At 36.8% G+C, this 16,124-nt stretch overlaps 1 protein-coding gene across 1 annotated transcript in view; it reads left to right on the top strand.

Annotated features, from left to right (window-relative positions):
• RSF1 (remodeling and spacing factor 1) overlaps nucleotides 1-16,124 on the top strand; it is a 158,063-nt gene that overhangs the window by 115,121 nt on the left and 26,818 nt on the right. The window contains exons 6-9 of the mRNA XM_025356651.1: nucleotides 791-2,565; nucleotides 4,577-4,783; nucleotides 9,577-9,681; nucleotides 11,674-11,753. Of these exons, the coding sequence (XP_025212436.1) occupies nucleotides 791-2,565; nucleotides 4,577-4,783; nucleotides 9,577-9,681; nucleotides 11,674-11,753 (2,167 nt within the window). The remainder of the gene's footprint in view (nucleotides 1-790; nucleotides 2,566-4,576; nucleotides 4,784-9,576; nucleotides 9,682-11,673; nucleotides 11,754-16,124) is intronic.

Below are 16,124 nucleotides of genomic sequence, written 5' to 3'. Positions count from 1 at the left end.
AAAGTTGAAAATACATAGCCAATAAGGTATAAAGAAGAATTGACAGATAAATCTAAACAGTTTCTTTGTGTAGTACTAACTTCTAAAATGTTCAGTGGTGGCATTTGATAAAGTAAGTTGTAATATGATCACGTTGAAGAATGTTATATAATTATTAAACTCAATTTTTATAAAAGGCATTTAGTATCGTAAGAGAGTGCCAGTGTTTCAACGAATAAATTGAGGCAACGTGATACCAACTTAGTGAAAAATATACAAGACCAGAAGGAAGTAACCTAAAATATTACTAGTGATTGCCTCTGGGTAATAGGATATGGGCTTTTTGTCTCTCTATATTTTTCATTTTCCCACTGCCGTGTTCCTGGTACAAGTGAAATGAAGTGCTCAGTGACTTGCGAAAAAGAACAGTTGTCAGTTTGTAAAACAAATATGGTCTTTTGGAAATGTTTTATGTAGCATTTTCAATTTTATGTTTTTAAGCCATCTCTTGAATTTGAATAAATTATTTGAACTGCATAAATATTTGCAATCCATTGAGAACACTGAAACAAAAAGTAAAAATCAGAAACCTAAATTTTTCTAAATGTTTTTTAATATCTAGAAGTTGTATTTCAACATTTTTGTAATTTTCTTCATTGTCAGATTTGATTTCTTATTGTCAAATATCCAATGACAAAGACCACCTCTTTTAAAATAGAAACTTTAAATGGAAATATACATTATACCAAGACTTATATTTTATAGCCTTGAAAGTTTCTATTCATGTAATTAAACTTTTTCTAATTTTTAGAGGAACAGAAAGAAAGTGAAAAGATGAAAAGTGAGGAGCAGCCTATGGATATAGAAAACCGTTCTACAGCCAATGTTCTAGAAGAGACTACTGTGAAAAAAGAAAAAGAAGATGAAAAAGAACTTGTGAAACTGCCAGTCATAGTGAAGCTAGAAAAACCTTTGCCAGAAAATGAAGAAAAAAAGATCATCAAAGAAGAAAGTGATTCCTTCAAGGAAAATGTCAAACCCATTAAAGTTGAAGTGAAGGAATGTAGAGCAGATCCTAAAGATACCAAAAGTAGCATGGAGAGGCCAGTGGCGCAGGAGCCTGAAAGGATTGAATTTGGTGGCAATATTAAATTTTCTCATGAAATTACTGAGAAATCTACTGAAGAAACTGAGAAACTTAAAAATGACCAGCAGGCCAAGATACCACTAAAAAAACGAGAAATTAAACTGAGTGATGATTTTGACAGTCCAGTCAAGGGACCTTTGTGTAAATCAGTTACTCCCACAAAAGAGTTTTTGAAAGATGAAATAAAACAAGAGGAAGAGACTTGTAAAAGGATCTCTACAATCACCGCTTTGGGTTATGAAGGGAAACAGCTGGTAAATGGAGAAGTTAGTGACGAAAGGGTAGCTCCAAATTTTAAGACGGAACCAATAGAGACAAAGTTTTATGAGACAAAGGAAGAGAGCTGTAGCCCCTCTAAGGACAGAAATATCATCATGGAGGGAAATGGAACAGAGTCCTTAAACTCTGTCATAACGAGTTTGAAAATAGGTGAGCTTGAGAAAGAAACAACCCCTTTGAGGAAAGATGCAGATAGTTCAATATCAGTCTTAGACATCCATAGTCAAAAAGCACAAATAGAGGAACCCGGTCCTCCAGAAATGGAAACTTCTCTTGAGTCTTCTGAGATGGCAAAAGATCTCTCTTTAAAAACTGCTTTATCTACCACTGAGTCGTGTACCATGAAAGTTGAAGAAAAGTCTCCCAAAACTAAGAAGGATAAGCGCCCACCAATCCTAGAATGTCTTGAAAAGTTAGAGAAGTCCAAAAAGACTTTTCTTGATAAGGACACACAAAGATTGAGTCCAATACCAGAGGAAGTTCCAAAGAGTACTCTAGAGTCAGAAAAGCCTGGCTCTCCTGAGGCAGCTGAAACTTCTCCACCATCTAATATGATTGACCACTGTGAGAAACTAGCTTCAGAAAAAGAATTGGTAGAATGCCAGAGTACAGGTACTGTTGGTGGTCAGTCTGTGAAAAAAGTAGACCTAGAAACCCTAAAAGAGGATTCTGAGTTCACAAAGGTAGAAATGGATAATCTGGACAATGCCCAGACATCTGGCATAGAGGAGCCTTCTGAGACAAAGGGTTCTATGCAAAAAAGCAAATTCAAATATAAGTTGGTTCCTGAAGAAGTAACCACTGCCTCAGAAAATACAGAGATAACCTCTGAAAGGCAGAAAGAAGGCATCAAATTAACAATCAGGATATCAAGTCGGAAAAAGAAGCCTGATTCTCCCCCCAAAGTTCTAGAACCAGAAAATAAGCAAGAAAAGACAGAAAAGGAAGAGGAGAAAACAAATGTGGGTCGTACTTTAAGAAGATCTCCAAGAATATCTAGACCCACTGCAAAAGTGGCTGAGATCAGAGATCAGAAAGCTGATAAAAAAAGAGGGGAAGGAGAAGATGAGGTGGAGGAAGAGTCAACAGCTTTGCAAAAAACTGACAAAAAGGAAATTTTGAAAAAATCAGAGAAGGATACAAATTCTAAAGTAAGCAAGGTAAAACTTCTACTTGTTTTAATTTTTAATTAAAAATATTTGTCTCTATATGTTCATAGGTTTTTTGGTTTTGTCTAAAACTTAGTCATCAAAGACAACTGAAAAAGTGTCTTTCTTCCTCTGAGATACCTTTTCAGACTTTATACTCTATACTCTTGTCATCTTTTAACTTTTTTAAGAAATTAAAAGTAGTATAGAAATATATTCTCCTTGTTAACTATTCAAATAATATCCAACCTGTAGAATTATAGAATGAGAATTCCCCATTGCCATTATTAACAGTTTGAGGATAATTGCCACTATTAACAGTTTGGGGTATAGCATCTTTCCGGTCCTTTTTTTTTTTTTTTTGAGACAGAGTCTTGCTCTGTTGCCAGACTGGCGTGCAATGGCACGATCTCGGCTCACTGCAACCTCTGCCTTCCTTGTTCAAGTGATTCTCTTGCCTCAGGCTCCCAAGTAGTTGAGACTACAGGCGCGGGCCACCACACTCAGCCAATTTTTGTATTTTTAGTAGAGGTGGGATTTCACCATGTTGGCCAGGATGATCTCTATCTCTTGACCTGGTGATCTGCCCACCTTGGCCTCCCAAAGTGCTGGGATTACAGTCATGAGCCACTGCGCCCGGCCCTCCAGTCCTTTTTCATGCAGTTATGTGGATGTTCATAAATATGTACTTATTTTTAAAAATTGGATCAAATATGTTCATTTTTTCTGTGAGTTTTTCACTTAAAGTGTCTCTGAATTCTTCATGTCAGTATAGTATACTTTTGCTTGTTAATGGCCACACAGTACTCCATAGTGTGGATATACCTCAGTTTATTTAACCACTCACTTACTGATTGACATTTAGGTTGTTTCCAATTTTTCACTATTACAGGCAATGCTGCATTGAAGATCCTTTTGGACATGAGTGAGTATTTCTTTAGAATAGACTCCTAGAATTGGAATTGCTGGGTCAAGGGACATGTATATTTTAAGTTTTGATAGCTATTTCCACATTGCCCTCAAAAAGGCCCCATTAATATAGCATCTTATTACCAGTGTATGACAGTGCCTATTTTCCCCATTTTACTTATTAATATTGGTGTTACTCATCAGAATTCACTTTTTTATGACCCTGTTATTTTAAGCAAAATATTTTACAAGTCTTTTGCTAGTCTATGGGAATTTTTCATAATCAAAAGTGCTACTTTTCTTTTTAATTTATTTAAACAATCAGATCATTTTTCATTGTAAGTGATCCTGTGTTCCCTGAAATACTGAATTTTTAATTTTTTTTTAGGGTTCCTCTTTTGTTGTTAGAATTAATTTTGTTCTTTGCTAGAGACCTATAGTGTAGGAATAAACTAAAGTACAAGTTGAAAGAGTAAAAAACTAAACAATAAAAAGCTGTTAATCACATTGTAAATTTGTTCTCTGAATGTATATGTTTTTAAGTTTGTCAGGATTTTTTTTATGCAGTTCTGGATTATTTAAAATTTAAAATTTATCTCCAATAGAGGATTTTAAATTTTTACATGAAAATATGTAAGAATATAGTCATCATTCTCTTATAAAGTATTTAAAATGTGCATGACCTTTGACCCAGAATCCTCTTCAAGGAATTTATCCTAACCACAGAGATGTGTGTAAAAATATTTATAAAGATACAGTACATTGTTGACGACAGTGAAAAACATGGGAAACAACTACCTAAATGTCTAGTAGAGGATTAGATACAAACAGTTATGTAATGGCATTTATAGTAATATTAGGAGGATATGACTAGGAAAAATATAAGACCAAATGTTCATTATAGTTCAATTTTAAGAAAAAAGAAAACAAAAATTAGAAAAAATAGTGGAAATATATACCAAAATTTAACCATAGCTGTATCTGATGATGAGATGATAATAATTTTCTCCTTTTTTTGGTATATTGGCTGAATATTATACAATGGACATGGAATCAGGAGATTTTTAAAAGACATTCTTATATCAAATTATCCCAATTTTTTATTTTATACAAGGTAAAACCCAAAGGCAAAGTTCGATGGACTGGTTCTCGGACACGTGGCAGATGGAAATACTCCAGCAATGATGAAAGTGAAGGGTCTGACAGTGAAAAATCATCTGCAGCCTCAGAAGAGGGAGAAGAAAAGGAAAGTGAAGAAGCCATCCTAGCAGATGATGATGAACCGTGCAAAAAATGTGGCCTTCCAAACCATCCTGAGCTTGTATGTACCTGATATAAATGAACAATACTCGTGTCACAGACATGGTGAGGTTGCCCAGAGCAACTAACTCTTCTGGGTTTTATCATGGTTTGAATTTCTTGATGATAACTTGTATGCTACAGAGTAACCTTTATTTCTGTTTCTCATACAACCTAATTCTAGGAAGGCCAGCGATCAAGATCCTACTTTCATTCTACCTAGCTTATACATTGATATTTCCTCTACATAATAATACAGCTCAATCTCTTCTCACAAATTGATGAATATATTCAAGTATTTTTAGTTTGTTCTTTTAAAGTTTTTCTTCTTTCCCTTTAAATTACTTTATAATGGTATTTCTGCCTGGCATGGTGGCCACATGCCAGTAGTTGCAGCTACTCAGGTGGCTGAGGTAGGAGAATTTGAGCCCAGGAACTCAAATGCAACCTGGGCAGCATGGTGCAAGACCCTGTCTCATGGATGGTTGGATAGATAAATAGGTAAGATAAATAGGTAACTTTATAATGATATTTTTGAAGTGCCAGCTTTAGGTAAATTAGGCCTGAAGGCCTTACTGCCTTCCTATAAAAACATGTAAGTCAAGTAGTAAGGTAGTAGGGCTTTAAATTTTTTTAATGGCTAAAGAGTGCCATTGGAATGTTTCTGAAACAGAGAAATGATGAATGCTTGAGGTGATGGATACCCTAGTAACCCCATGTGATTATTACTCATTAGATGCCTTTATTAAAACATCACATGTACCATATAAATATATACACCTACTATATACCCATTAAAATTTTTTTAACGTAAAATTTTTTTTTTTAATTTATAAGAGATAAATCATAGACCAGATATATTCCAAAAAGAATCGTACTGCATTTATAGGGAGCTTTTTCCCCCGGAAGTAAGTGCTTCAAAGGCTGCCTGAATCAGGAGAATCAGTATCTAATCTAATTTATATACTATATCTATATATATAATATATATATAATTTGCAGTTCATAAGTGAGTCTGTTGAGGAAATAGCCTTGTTATACCTAATTCTATGCACCTATGCTGTTCTTTTGACTAGATTTTACTTTAAAGGCAAACTCCAGCTATTAAGTAGAAGAAAATATAAAGAAAGATGTTTCTACCTGAGTAGAATCGTGTGGACCAGGATTTGAGATCCTCTAAAGTTTGGAAAATTCCTAAGGAGTGGTTCTCCAGGCTCTTTTTTCCTGCAAGGCGTTATGATGTGATGGGAAAAGCATAGGGCCAGACATCCTAAATTCAGATCCTACTTATCAGGATACCACTTATCAGGAGCTAACTTCTCTATATTTTGATTTTTTTATTGTAAGGTGTGACTCATACTACATACTTCTGAGGGGCGTTTTTAACAGCTCATGTAAAGTTGCCTAGCACCGTTTCTGATACATATTATGTGCTAGGTAAAAGTTAATTCTGGTTTACTTAGTCTTTTCTTTCTTACTGTTAATATCATATCTGGAAACTAAATGTTATCAGTGAAGTTTATCATAACCCAATAGTTTTTAAGGGCTCAAGTAAAAACCAGTGAATGACTTGAGCTCTGAGAAGAATAGATGTTGAAATTATGCTGAGAAGATTCCTCTAAGCATTTTATGATCATCAAGGTCTATGCAAGTTAAATCAATATTTTTATACAGAGAAAGGCCAAGAGGACATTTGAGATAGTAGTCTTTTTCTGCTTTCTAAATCAAGAAAAAAAGCAACACTTAGTGTCCTCTCCTTACCATTTTCTAATGTCCCTTTAAACTAAAAGAGTGCATTTTACCTAAGGCATCAATGACTGCTGTAAGGAACTGATGTTGAAGAAATGAGAGGTAAAATGGGGTGAGCAGAAATTATATTGTGAATGACATTGGAAACCGAAGATCCCAAATATGGTAGATTTCTTATGTCAAGTGCTTAAGGATAAACGTCAAGTCAAAATATCAAGCAGCTATTCTATGTTAAATCGTAAGAATATGCTGCTGAGCCAGAAAGACATGGTCCTTGTCTTAATTGAGCTTTAACAGCAGAAAAGCAATAAACGTATAAATGAATATAGAATTCTAAGGGATTTTCTAGATGTTTTAGTCAAAATAAATGGATTATTATCTGAGACTTGGAAATCGTACATGGTAGTATTTATTTAGTGAGACTTTAACTTTACTGCAGAGTAGAAACAATCTTCACTTTAGAAATAAATTCTAAAAGTATACCTGTAATTTTGATATTTGAAATTTAGGTTATGTCTTATAGAAACTATGTGATAAATGGATTTAGGTGGCCAGGTTAGTCTGCATGTGCCTATGTAATCAACTGTATGCCAGAAGTACAATACTAATGTAACTACCAAACCCTGGGTATTGGGAGCAAGTGGTGATGCATTGTAATGGTGTGCCTCCTCCCACACCCATGGTACAGGTTAGGATTGCAGAAACTTCATCTGTACTAGGGTTGAGCAAATAAAGAAAGCATAGATAATAGGAGCTATGATGAACCCTATGATGGTAGATTAGAACTGGAGATGTTAGCATGAACTCCATATTTATTTTAATATAGGAACAGAAAGATATATGTGTATACGTATACATACATATATAAACACTGTCCTCTGAGAGAGATGAAAAGTAGTTGCCAGTAGCAATGAGCTTTCAGAGCATCCAGATCTTGGTTTCCAAGTACCATTATCCAGTAAAGGAGCTAGGGCTTCTTGAAGAAATGGTTGGTTATAAGGCTTGGCATGGAAAATACAAGATGTTCCTGAAACATCCTGTAGTGCCAGAAAGTAAGGAAGTACTTTAAAAAAAAAAAAGAAAGAAAGAAAGGCAGGCAAGTCCTAAGGACACAAGAGACAAGCTGAAAGAGCTTCCATTGTGTCCATGGCTGGAACAGTTCCAACAACAAATTAAATAATGATAGCTTTGGATTGTAACCCAAAGACTAAAATAAATATTCATTAATTCATATTGATATAAATAATTGAATAAACAAATGTGGGGAAGAAGGGACTTATTTTCCTTACAGAATAATTCCTAATGACATATGTAGAAGGCATAAGAGAGATAGAAAATCACCATCAGAGCACCACAGTAATAATCGTTGCAAGCAAAATCCCAGTGATTGCTAAAACTAGTGAGCAGAACTCTAAGGAGAGAGAAGATATTGGCGTAATTTCAGTGCATTTCCCCCAAGTTATTTATTGATTTAGTACTATTGAGATTTTAATATATATCCACAAATTATTTGATACTTATACTTCTAGAAAACTTAATTCCCTTACCCTTGAATGTGGGCTGTACTTATCATGAGAATAGAGTGTGGAAGGTGACCTTACAGTGGATAAAACCAACAGATACTACTTTAACCAAGTGACCAAAGTTAATACCAGCAGTAGTAAGTCATACTGATAACACGTATCCACTGATACAATGCAGTGAGCAGGGCACTTCCCCTCTGTGAGTTCTTCTCCAAAACCCAGAACCCCAGTCTAATCCTGAGTAAACATCAAACAAACTCAAATTTCAGGACAGTCTACCAAAAATATCTGATTACTATAGTACTCTTCAAACTGTTGGTCAGGGAAAACAAAAAAGGACCAAGAAATCCCCCAATTATGTACTGGGGGATACTAACAAAACATAACTGAATGCAATATGATATCCAAGATTCAAACTCAACAAAAGACATTAATGGAAAAACTTGTGAAATCTGAATAGCCTGTTGTTTAGTTTATAGTATTGATGTTAATTTCTTAGTTTTGATAAATGTACCAGAGTTATATGAGGTAACAGTGTTGAAAATTGGGTGAAGGGTATATGAGAACTTTGTACCATCTTTGCAACTCTTCTGTAAATCTAAAATTATTTAAAAATAAAAGGTGTTCTTTTAAGTTAAACATTTTCGAGCATACTATGTTAAATTTTAGACCTTGGTCCTCTTAAATACCGATAAAGCAACTATAAGACTAAGTGACGTTACGAACCTTTGTATTATATCATGACGGTTCTGAATGTAGTTGTATTCTTTTTCTATACCTCATTCTCTTCCTTATTTGAATTTACATGGTAAAAAGAACCATGAGTGTTTCTTACAGGTAAGTAATTGAAATGCTGCTTAAATTGGAAATTTTTTGTGTTTTAAAAATTCTGTGTGGTAGGGTAGTTTTTGATACTTGAGCTTTAAAACTTTGTTTTAAAGAATATGTTGTTATAGCCTTTATGGCTATATGCTGAGTGAAAAAGGATTCTAACTCTAGGTCAGAAAGGATTTGTTATTTTTAACTAAATTTTGTAGCTTAATTTTTTTTTAGGTTTTTTAAAAAATTAGCATGGGCCGGGCACGGTGGGCCCACGCCTGTAATCCCAGCACTTTGGGAGGCCGAGGTGGGTGGGTCACAAGGTCAGGAGATCAAGACCTTCCTGACCAACATGGTGAAACCCCATCTCTACTAAAAATACAAAAAGTAGCCAGGTGTCGTGGCAGGCACCTGTAGTCCCAGCTACTCAGGAGGCTGAGGCAGGAGAATGGCTTGAACCCGGGAGACGGAGGTTGCAGTGAACCAAGATTACGCCACTACACTCCTGCCTGGGCTACAGAGCAAGACTGCATCAAACAGACAAATAAATAAATAAATAAATATTGGTATGTCAGATCCCTAATCATCAGAGCTTTTTATTTATTAGCTTTATGCAAATAAAGAATGCTTTGCAGTATAGTCCTCAGAAATACTGAAATGTCTTTAACCTAAGAGTCATTTAATTTTAGCCATAGTTAGGTTGACGTCAGTGTGGTTATTTCAGATTCTTCTGTGTGACTCTTGCGATAGTGGATACCATACTGCCTGCCTTCGCCCTCCTCTGATGATCATCCCAGATGGAGAATGGTTCTGCCCACCTTGCCAACATGTAAGACCCCGCCCACTTCTGTTTTCCTAATCTTTGAGTTTGTATTCAAATTAATAATAACTGTTTAATAGCTACTGAATGAATATTTTTAACCTTCAAAGCAATGTGTAAATAATATTTACCTCTGTTTAGATTTCTACCTTTTATTAATAGCTTTAAGGTTTTCCTTTCTGTTTTTTTTTCCAAAGCAATTATCAGAAGCCCTCTAAGTTTTGTAAAATTATGAACGGTTTTTAAAATTGTATTTGTTATAAGCACAAAAAGCACCAAGTGTAGATATGTCGAAGGAAGGATATATGTTTCTTCCTATGTATCACTTTGTTTCATCCTCTTTTTTGGTTTCTGCCTACTTTGTATTTGTCAGTAGTTTTATAGATGGTGTTATCAGGGTTAGGAGAAACATAGATTCTCTTTTTCTTCTATCTTAGGCAAATTTTTTTTGGAAGCTGAAGAATCAGGTTATTTCTGTGCTACTGTGCTCATTGGTTACTTTTCTCTCACAAACCTACTTTCATTTGCCTTAAAAATGATAGATTAGGCCAGACGCAGTGGCTCACACCTGTAATCCCAGCACTTTGGGAGGCCGAGGTGGTTGGATGGATACAAGGTCAAGAGATCGAGACCATCCTGGCCAACATGGTGAAACCCTCTCTCTACTAAAAATACAAAAATTATATAGGTGTGGTGGCGCACGCCTTTAGTCCAAGCTACTCGGGAGGCTGAGGCAGGAGAATTGCTTGAACCTGGGAGACGGAGGTTGCAGTGAGCCGAGATCATGCCATTGTACTCAAGTCTGGCAACAGAGCAAGACTCTGTCTCAAAAAAAAAAAATATGATGGATTAAGCCAGGCATGGTGACACATAGCTATAGTCCCAGCTCCTTGGGAGACTGAGGCAGGAGGATCACTCAAGGCCATGAGTTTGAGGCCAGCCTGGGCAGCATTGCAAGACCCCATCTCTAAAAAATTTAAAAGTAGTAATAATTATTTTTTTAAAATGATAAAAGTTTGGCCAGGCATGGTGACTCATGCCTATAATCCCAGCACTTTGGGAGGCCGAGGCAGGCAGATCACTTGAGGCCAGGAATTCAAGGCCAGCCTGACCAACATGGTGATACCCCATCTCTACTAAAAGTACAAAAATTAGACAGGCATGGTGGCACACTCCTGTAATCCCCGCTACTTAGAAGGCTGAGGTACCAGAATCGCTTGAACATGGGAGACAGAGGGTGCAGTAAGCCAAGATTGTACCACTGTAGTCCAGCCTGGGTGACAGAGTGAGATCTGTCTCAAAAAATTAAATTAAATTAAATTAAATTAAATTAATGAGCTTTATGCATTTTTCTGTGAAATGGACTTCTGTGGCTTAGCACAGTTTTATTATCAATTACATTTTTCAGCTCTGTTTTAACTCAGTAACTGTGTAGCATTGTTTGTATATTTTTTTCCAGTCTCTTTTTTTTTTTTTAAGGATAGTCAAGTGAAGTAGTGGGAGTGGAGAAAGAACAAAAAAATCTGTAACTGGTTGTGATCAATTAGTTGTAAATACCACTGCACTCACACCAGCCCAGTCTCTTTTATTAAAAAATAGTTTTTGGCATCATTATGTTTTATCGTACATATAACCTTCTCCCTTTAAAACATCTTTGAATCTTTTTTAAAAAGTATAATCACTGTTGCATACACATATCGAACCAAATGCTATTTTAAACATTGATGATTGCCAGTAGGATAGATACAGAATGCGTTTCTTTTGGCAAAGCTGTATGTTTCTTTAACGTGTGCTTTATTTTAAAGGTACTGTGCTCATCTTCTGTTCAAAGGATGCTGAGGCACTTTTTATTTGATTAAACACAAGAAAATTGTTCATTGTTCACTTACTGTGTGGTCCCTTTCTAGCTCTCAGAGCACACTACCCATGAAGTTAACATGTATGTAATAAATGATTGCTAAAAGTTGTTTAAAATGACCCTTATCTATGTTGCTTCTTCAGAAACTGCTCTGTGAAAAATTAGAGGAACAGTTGCAGGATTTGGATGTTGCCTTAAAGAAGAAAGAGCGTGCCGAACGAAGGTATTTTTATATGTGTGTTAATGTTTTGTTTGGGAATATGAGAGCAGAATTCTTTCACTGTATGGATAAATGGATCCATCTAAAACAAGGATTGGCATACTGTGGCCTGTGTACCAAATCCAGCCTGCTTTTTGTTTTTGTACTGCCTGCTGACTGAGAATGTTTTTTATGTTTTTAAATGATTGGGGGGAAAAAACTAGAATCATATTTCATGACACATGAAAATCATATGATACTCAAATTTTATTGTCTGTTAATAAAGTTTTATTGAACACAACCTTGCTCATTTGTTTATATATTGTCTGTGGCTGCTTTTGCCCTACGACAGCAGCATTGAGTAATTGCAACAGAGACCTTATGACCTGCCATGCTTGCATGCTTATTATCTTTCCTTTTACAGGAAATGTTTGCCAACTTTTGATCTGAAGTATTTATCAGAACTAGCTGGGCATGGTGGCTCCCGCCTGTAATCCCAGCACTTTGAGAAGCCGAGGCAGGCGGATCACCTGAGGTCAGCCTGGCCAACATGGTGAAACCCTGTCCCTCCTAAAAATACAAAAATTAGCTGGGCGTGGTGGCGCACACCTGTAGTCCCAACTACTCGGAGGCTGAGGCAGGAGAATCGTTGCAGTGAATGCCACTGCACTGCAACCTGGGCAAGAGTGAGACTCTGTCTCAAAATAAATAAATAAATGAATGAAGTATTTGTCGGAACCTTCTCTGAATAAATATTGGCCCAAGTATTGTGGAGGGTGTGTCCATAACTAAGTATTGTAGAGAATACAAGAAAACTATAAGAACTGATCTATAATTTAGTTATCCCTGTCGTCTCCTTGGATGGGCAGCTAACATTGGTGAAATAAAGAGTATTAAATGCTGAATTGTGTCCTACTAACTATAAGAGATGCCCTCTTCTCAATATAGCATTGCAATGGTGGTCTAAAGCAGTTGGAGAAGGCTTTTTTTTTTTTTTTTTTTTTTTTGAGACGGAGTCTCCCTCTGTCACCCAGACTGGAGTGCAGTGGCACAATCTTGGCTCACGGCAACCTCACGCCTCCCAGGTTCAAGTGATTCTTTTGCCTCAGCCTCCTGAGTAGCTGGGACTACAGGTGCCCGCCACCACACCTCGCTAATTTTTGTATTTTTAGTAGAGACAGGGTTTCACATTTTGGCCAGGCTAGTCTCCAACTCCTGACCTTGTGGTCCACCCGCCTCGGCCTCCCCACCCGCCTCGGCCTCCCAAAGAGCTGGGTTTACAGGTATGAACCACCCTGCCCAGCCTGGAGAAGGGTTCTTAGATGAAGTTCTTAAGACTGAACTTGAGCTTAATCTTTAAAAGGGGATTCATAATCAGGACAATAGTTTATATTTACTTGTACCTTCTTTAATCTATTTCTGCACATTCATTTTCGCCTACTGTGTACCAAACTGAAGAGGAAAGATCAAAAACAAAGCTCTTGTTTACATGGAACTCACCTTCTATTAGAGAATACAGACATATGAACCAATGATACAATGAAGTAGAAAAGTGGAGGTATATTAAAAGCAATACAAGAATATGGTGGAGGAGCATTTTAGTTCCCATAGCATTTGGGGTTCTCAGGAGAGGCATTGGAAGATAAATTGAGGTTATACCGATGAACGTATTTCAGACAAAGAGCACAAACATGAGCAAAGGCAAAGTGTAAAAGTGACAGTAGATGAGTAATAGTAGATAGATTTTTGTAAAAGCTGAGGAAGGCCAAATTGTGAATAGCTTTCCAGGCTGGGGAATTTGACTTATTCTCTGTAGTAAGTGGGGCGGCCATCAAAGGAGACATAGGTAAGTATATCTTTATTTCAGGAAAAAATGCTCTGGTAACAGAAGAATGAATTAGAGTTGGGACTGTTGGAATAGCAAACCTGAGAGGCCTGAATTAGGCCAGGCATTGTGATAATAAGGTGAAGGTGTTAGGGAGAATTTTCAGAGGATTAATCTGTAGGACTTGATGCCCATTTATACACTAGTATGATTGAGGAAATCTAAGTATTATCTCCTGATTTTACCTTCATTTGCTACTTCTTTACCTTATATCCCCTGACTCATAGTCTTGCCCTCCAAATTTAGCTTGCCTTAAGGTAATCAGCTTGTCCCATGATCCTCTCACTTTACCTTGTGCAAAGGTGAACCATAATAATGGATTCAGCCTCCAGAACCTAAAGGTTTTGTTTTTTTTGCTACCCAGTTTGAGCACTCTGGCTCGTAATGGATGCTACTTAGTTTAAAGGCAAGTTAATCTCTCAAATTGACTAGGACATAAAAGTACTTTGAATTGAGAAATGCTAGGTTATTTCATTCTTTCTTTTTTTTGAACACAGGGTCTCACTGTGTTGCCCAGGCTGGTCTTGGAACTCCTGGGCTCAAGGGATGCTCCTGCCCCAGCCTCCCAAGTAGCAGGGACTACAGGTGCCCATCACCACACCCAGCTAAACCCTGGGTTATTTCCATAAACTGCTTGTGTTTCAGATATTTGGAATATCTTCCAAGAACATTTTAAAAAATAAAGAATGATCCTGTATGAAATTACTAGGACTATTTTGATGTGCTGTTTCTCTTGTTTTTATTTTTGACACTGCAAAAGATATAACTAAAGATATTTAAATTAAATCACAAATAAAAACTAGATTTTTCCTTTGCCTCCATCTTGCTCAAATCTGCTTATCCTTTTCAGAAATTAGTGGTTTTCCCATGTCCTGAAGCTGATTTGTCTCAGAAATGTAGATAGCTAATAGACTCACCGACTAAGGAAGAGAGTTTTGTTTTGTTTTATTTTGAAACGGAGTCTCACTCTTGTCACCTAGACTGGAGTTCAGGTGCAGTGGTGAAGTCTCAGCTCACTGCAACTTCCACCTCATGGGCTCAAGCAATTCTCCTGCCTCAGCCTCCCGAGTAGCTGGGATTGCAGGCATGCACCACAATGCCCAGCTAATTTTTGTATTTTTAGTAGAGATGGGGATTTCACCATGTTGGCCAGGCTGGTCTTGAACTCCTGACCTCAAGTGATCTACCTACTTTGGCCTCGCGAAGTGCTGGGATTACAGTCATGAGCCACTACTCCCAGCTGAGAATGTATTCTTTCTAAAAGCCAAGAATGTAAACCACTAAGAATGTCTTATCTGCTTATTCTTTGGAGCCCTTTGATGCATATACCATTTATATGTGTAAAAGCGTGGTGAAAACTTTTGACAACAGCCTTATATACTATGGGATATGCCATTGCAATTACGAAATATTTTGATTTTTAGAAATTGATGTTTTAAAGTATGCCACAATATTTGTTTATATTACTGTCTCCAATTTCCTAGTTCCTTTACTTTCTCTCCTACTCTAGGTAATCCTCTTTTTTTAAATGGCATCTTTTTTATTTTTTGGAGACAGAGCCTCGCTTTGTCATCCAGGCTAGAGTGCAGTGGTGCTATCACTGCAACCTCTGCCTCCCACCTTCAAGCGATCCTCCCACCTCAGCCTCCTGAGTAGCTTGGACCACAGGCACACACCACATGCCTGACTAATTTTTGTATTTTTTTAGTACAGATAGGGTTTTGCCATGTTGGCCAGGTTGGTCTTGAACACCTAGCCTCAAGTGATCTGCCCACCTTGGCCTCCCAAAACTATGGGTTTACAGGCGTGAGCTACCACACCCAGCTTTAAATGTCATCCTTTAAGAGGACATCTGTAATTATGATTTTATATCACATTCTAAGTTCTCAGATTGTGTATAGAAAGGAGAGGAAAGTTACTGTTACAGGAAGACCAGTCTGACACAGAGCTGGTTAACCAATTGTTGTTGGTGTTTGCTGATTCTCCCTAATAATCTGGATAACAAAGCTGTTGCTGTTTATAGTTCCTAGAATACTTGTATGTGTGTGTGTGCATGTATACACACACGTATATATGAATCTTAGGAGCTCTAAACAGCAAAATATGTGTGTTTCTAAAATAAATACTAGCTGTAAATTCTAGCCATCGTCGTTCAGTTTTCTAAAGTAAGCACTTATATTCACTTCTAAAAAATCTGTGAAATAACTTATTTAGCATTCATCCTAGCAGCTTAGAGCCGTACTTACTCCCTGTGTCATAATACAAGAGCATTTTACTCCCTATTTACTCCCTAAGCAACCCCTGTTTATGCATTCATTCAACATTTAAGCAACATGTATTGGGTACCTACTTTATGCCAATGAGTGTAATCAAATGAGGAAGTATATAATGTGGTCTTTACCTTAGAGGTCTCTACAGTCTTGTGGAAAAGAGGGATGGATGTACATTTCAGTGAGTATTTAGTGGCTAACAAGCAACTGTCTACAGACCTGATGGTGTGATGCTCTGTG

Source organism: Theropithecus gelada, chromosome 14 (assembly GCF_003255815.1).
Source record: "Theropithecus gelada isolate Dixy chromosome 14, Tgel_1.0, whole genome shotgun sequence".
NCBI lineage: Eukaryota > Metazoa > Chordata > Mammalia > Primates > Cercopithecidae > Theropithecus > Theropithecus gelada.
Note: the sequence above shows the minus strand (reverse complement) of the source record. Positions and strands in the feature narration are given on the sequence as shown.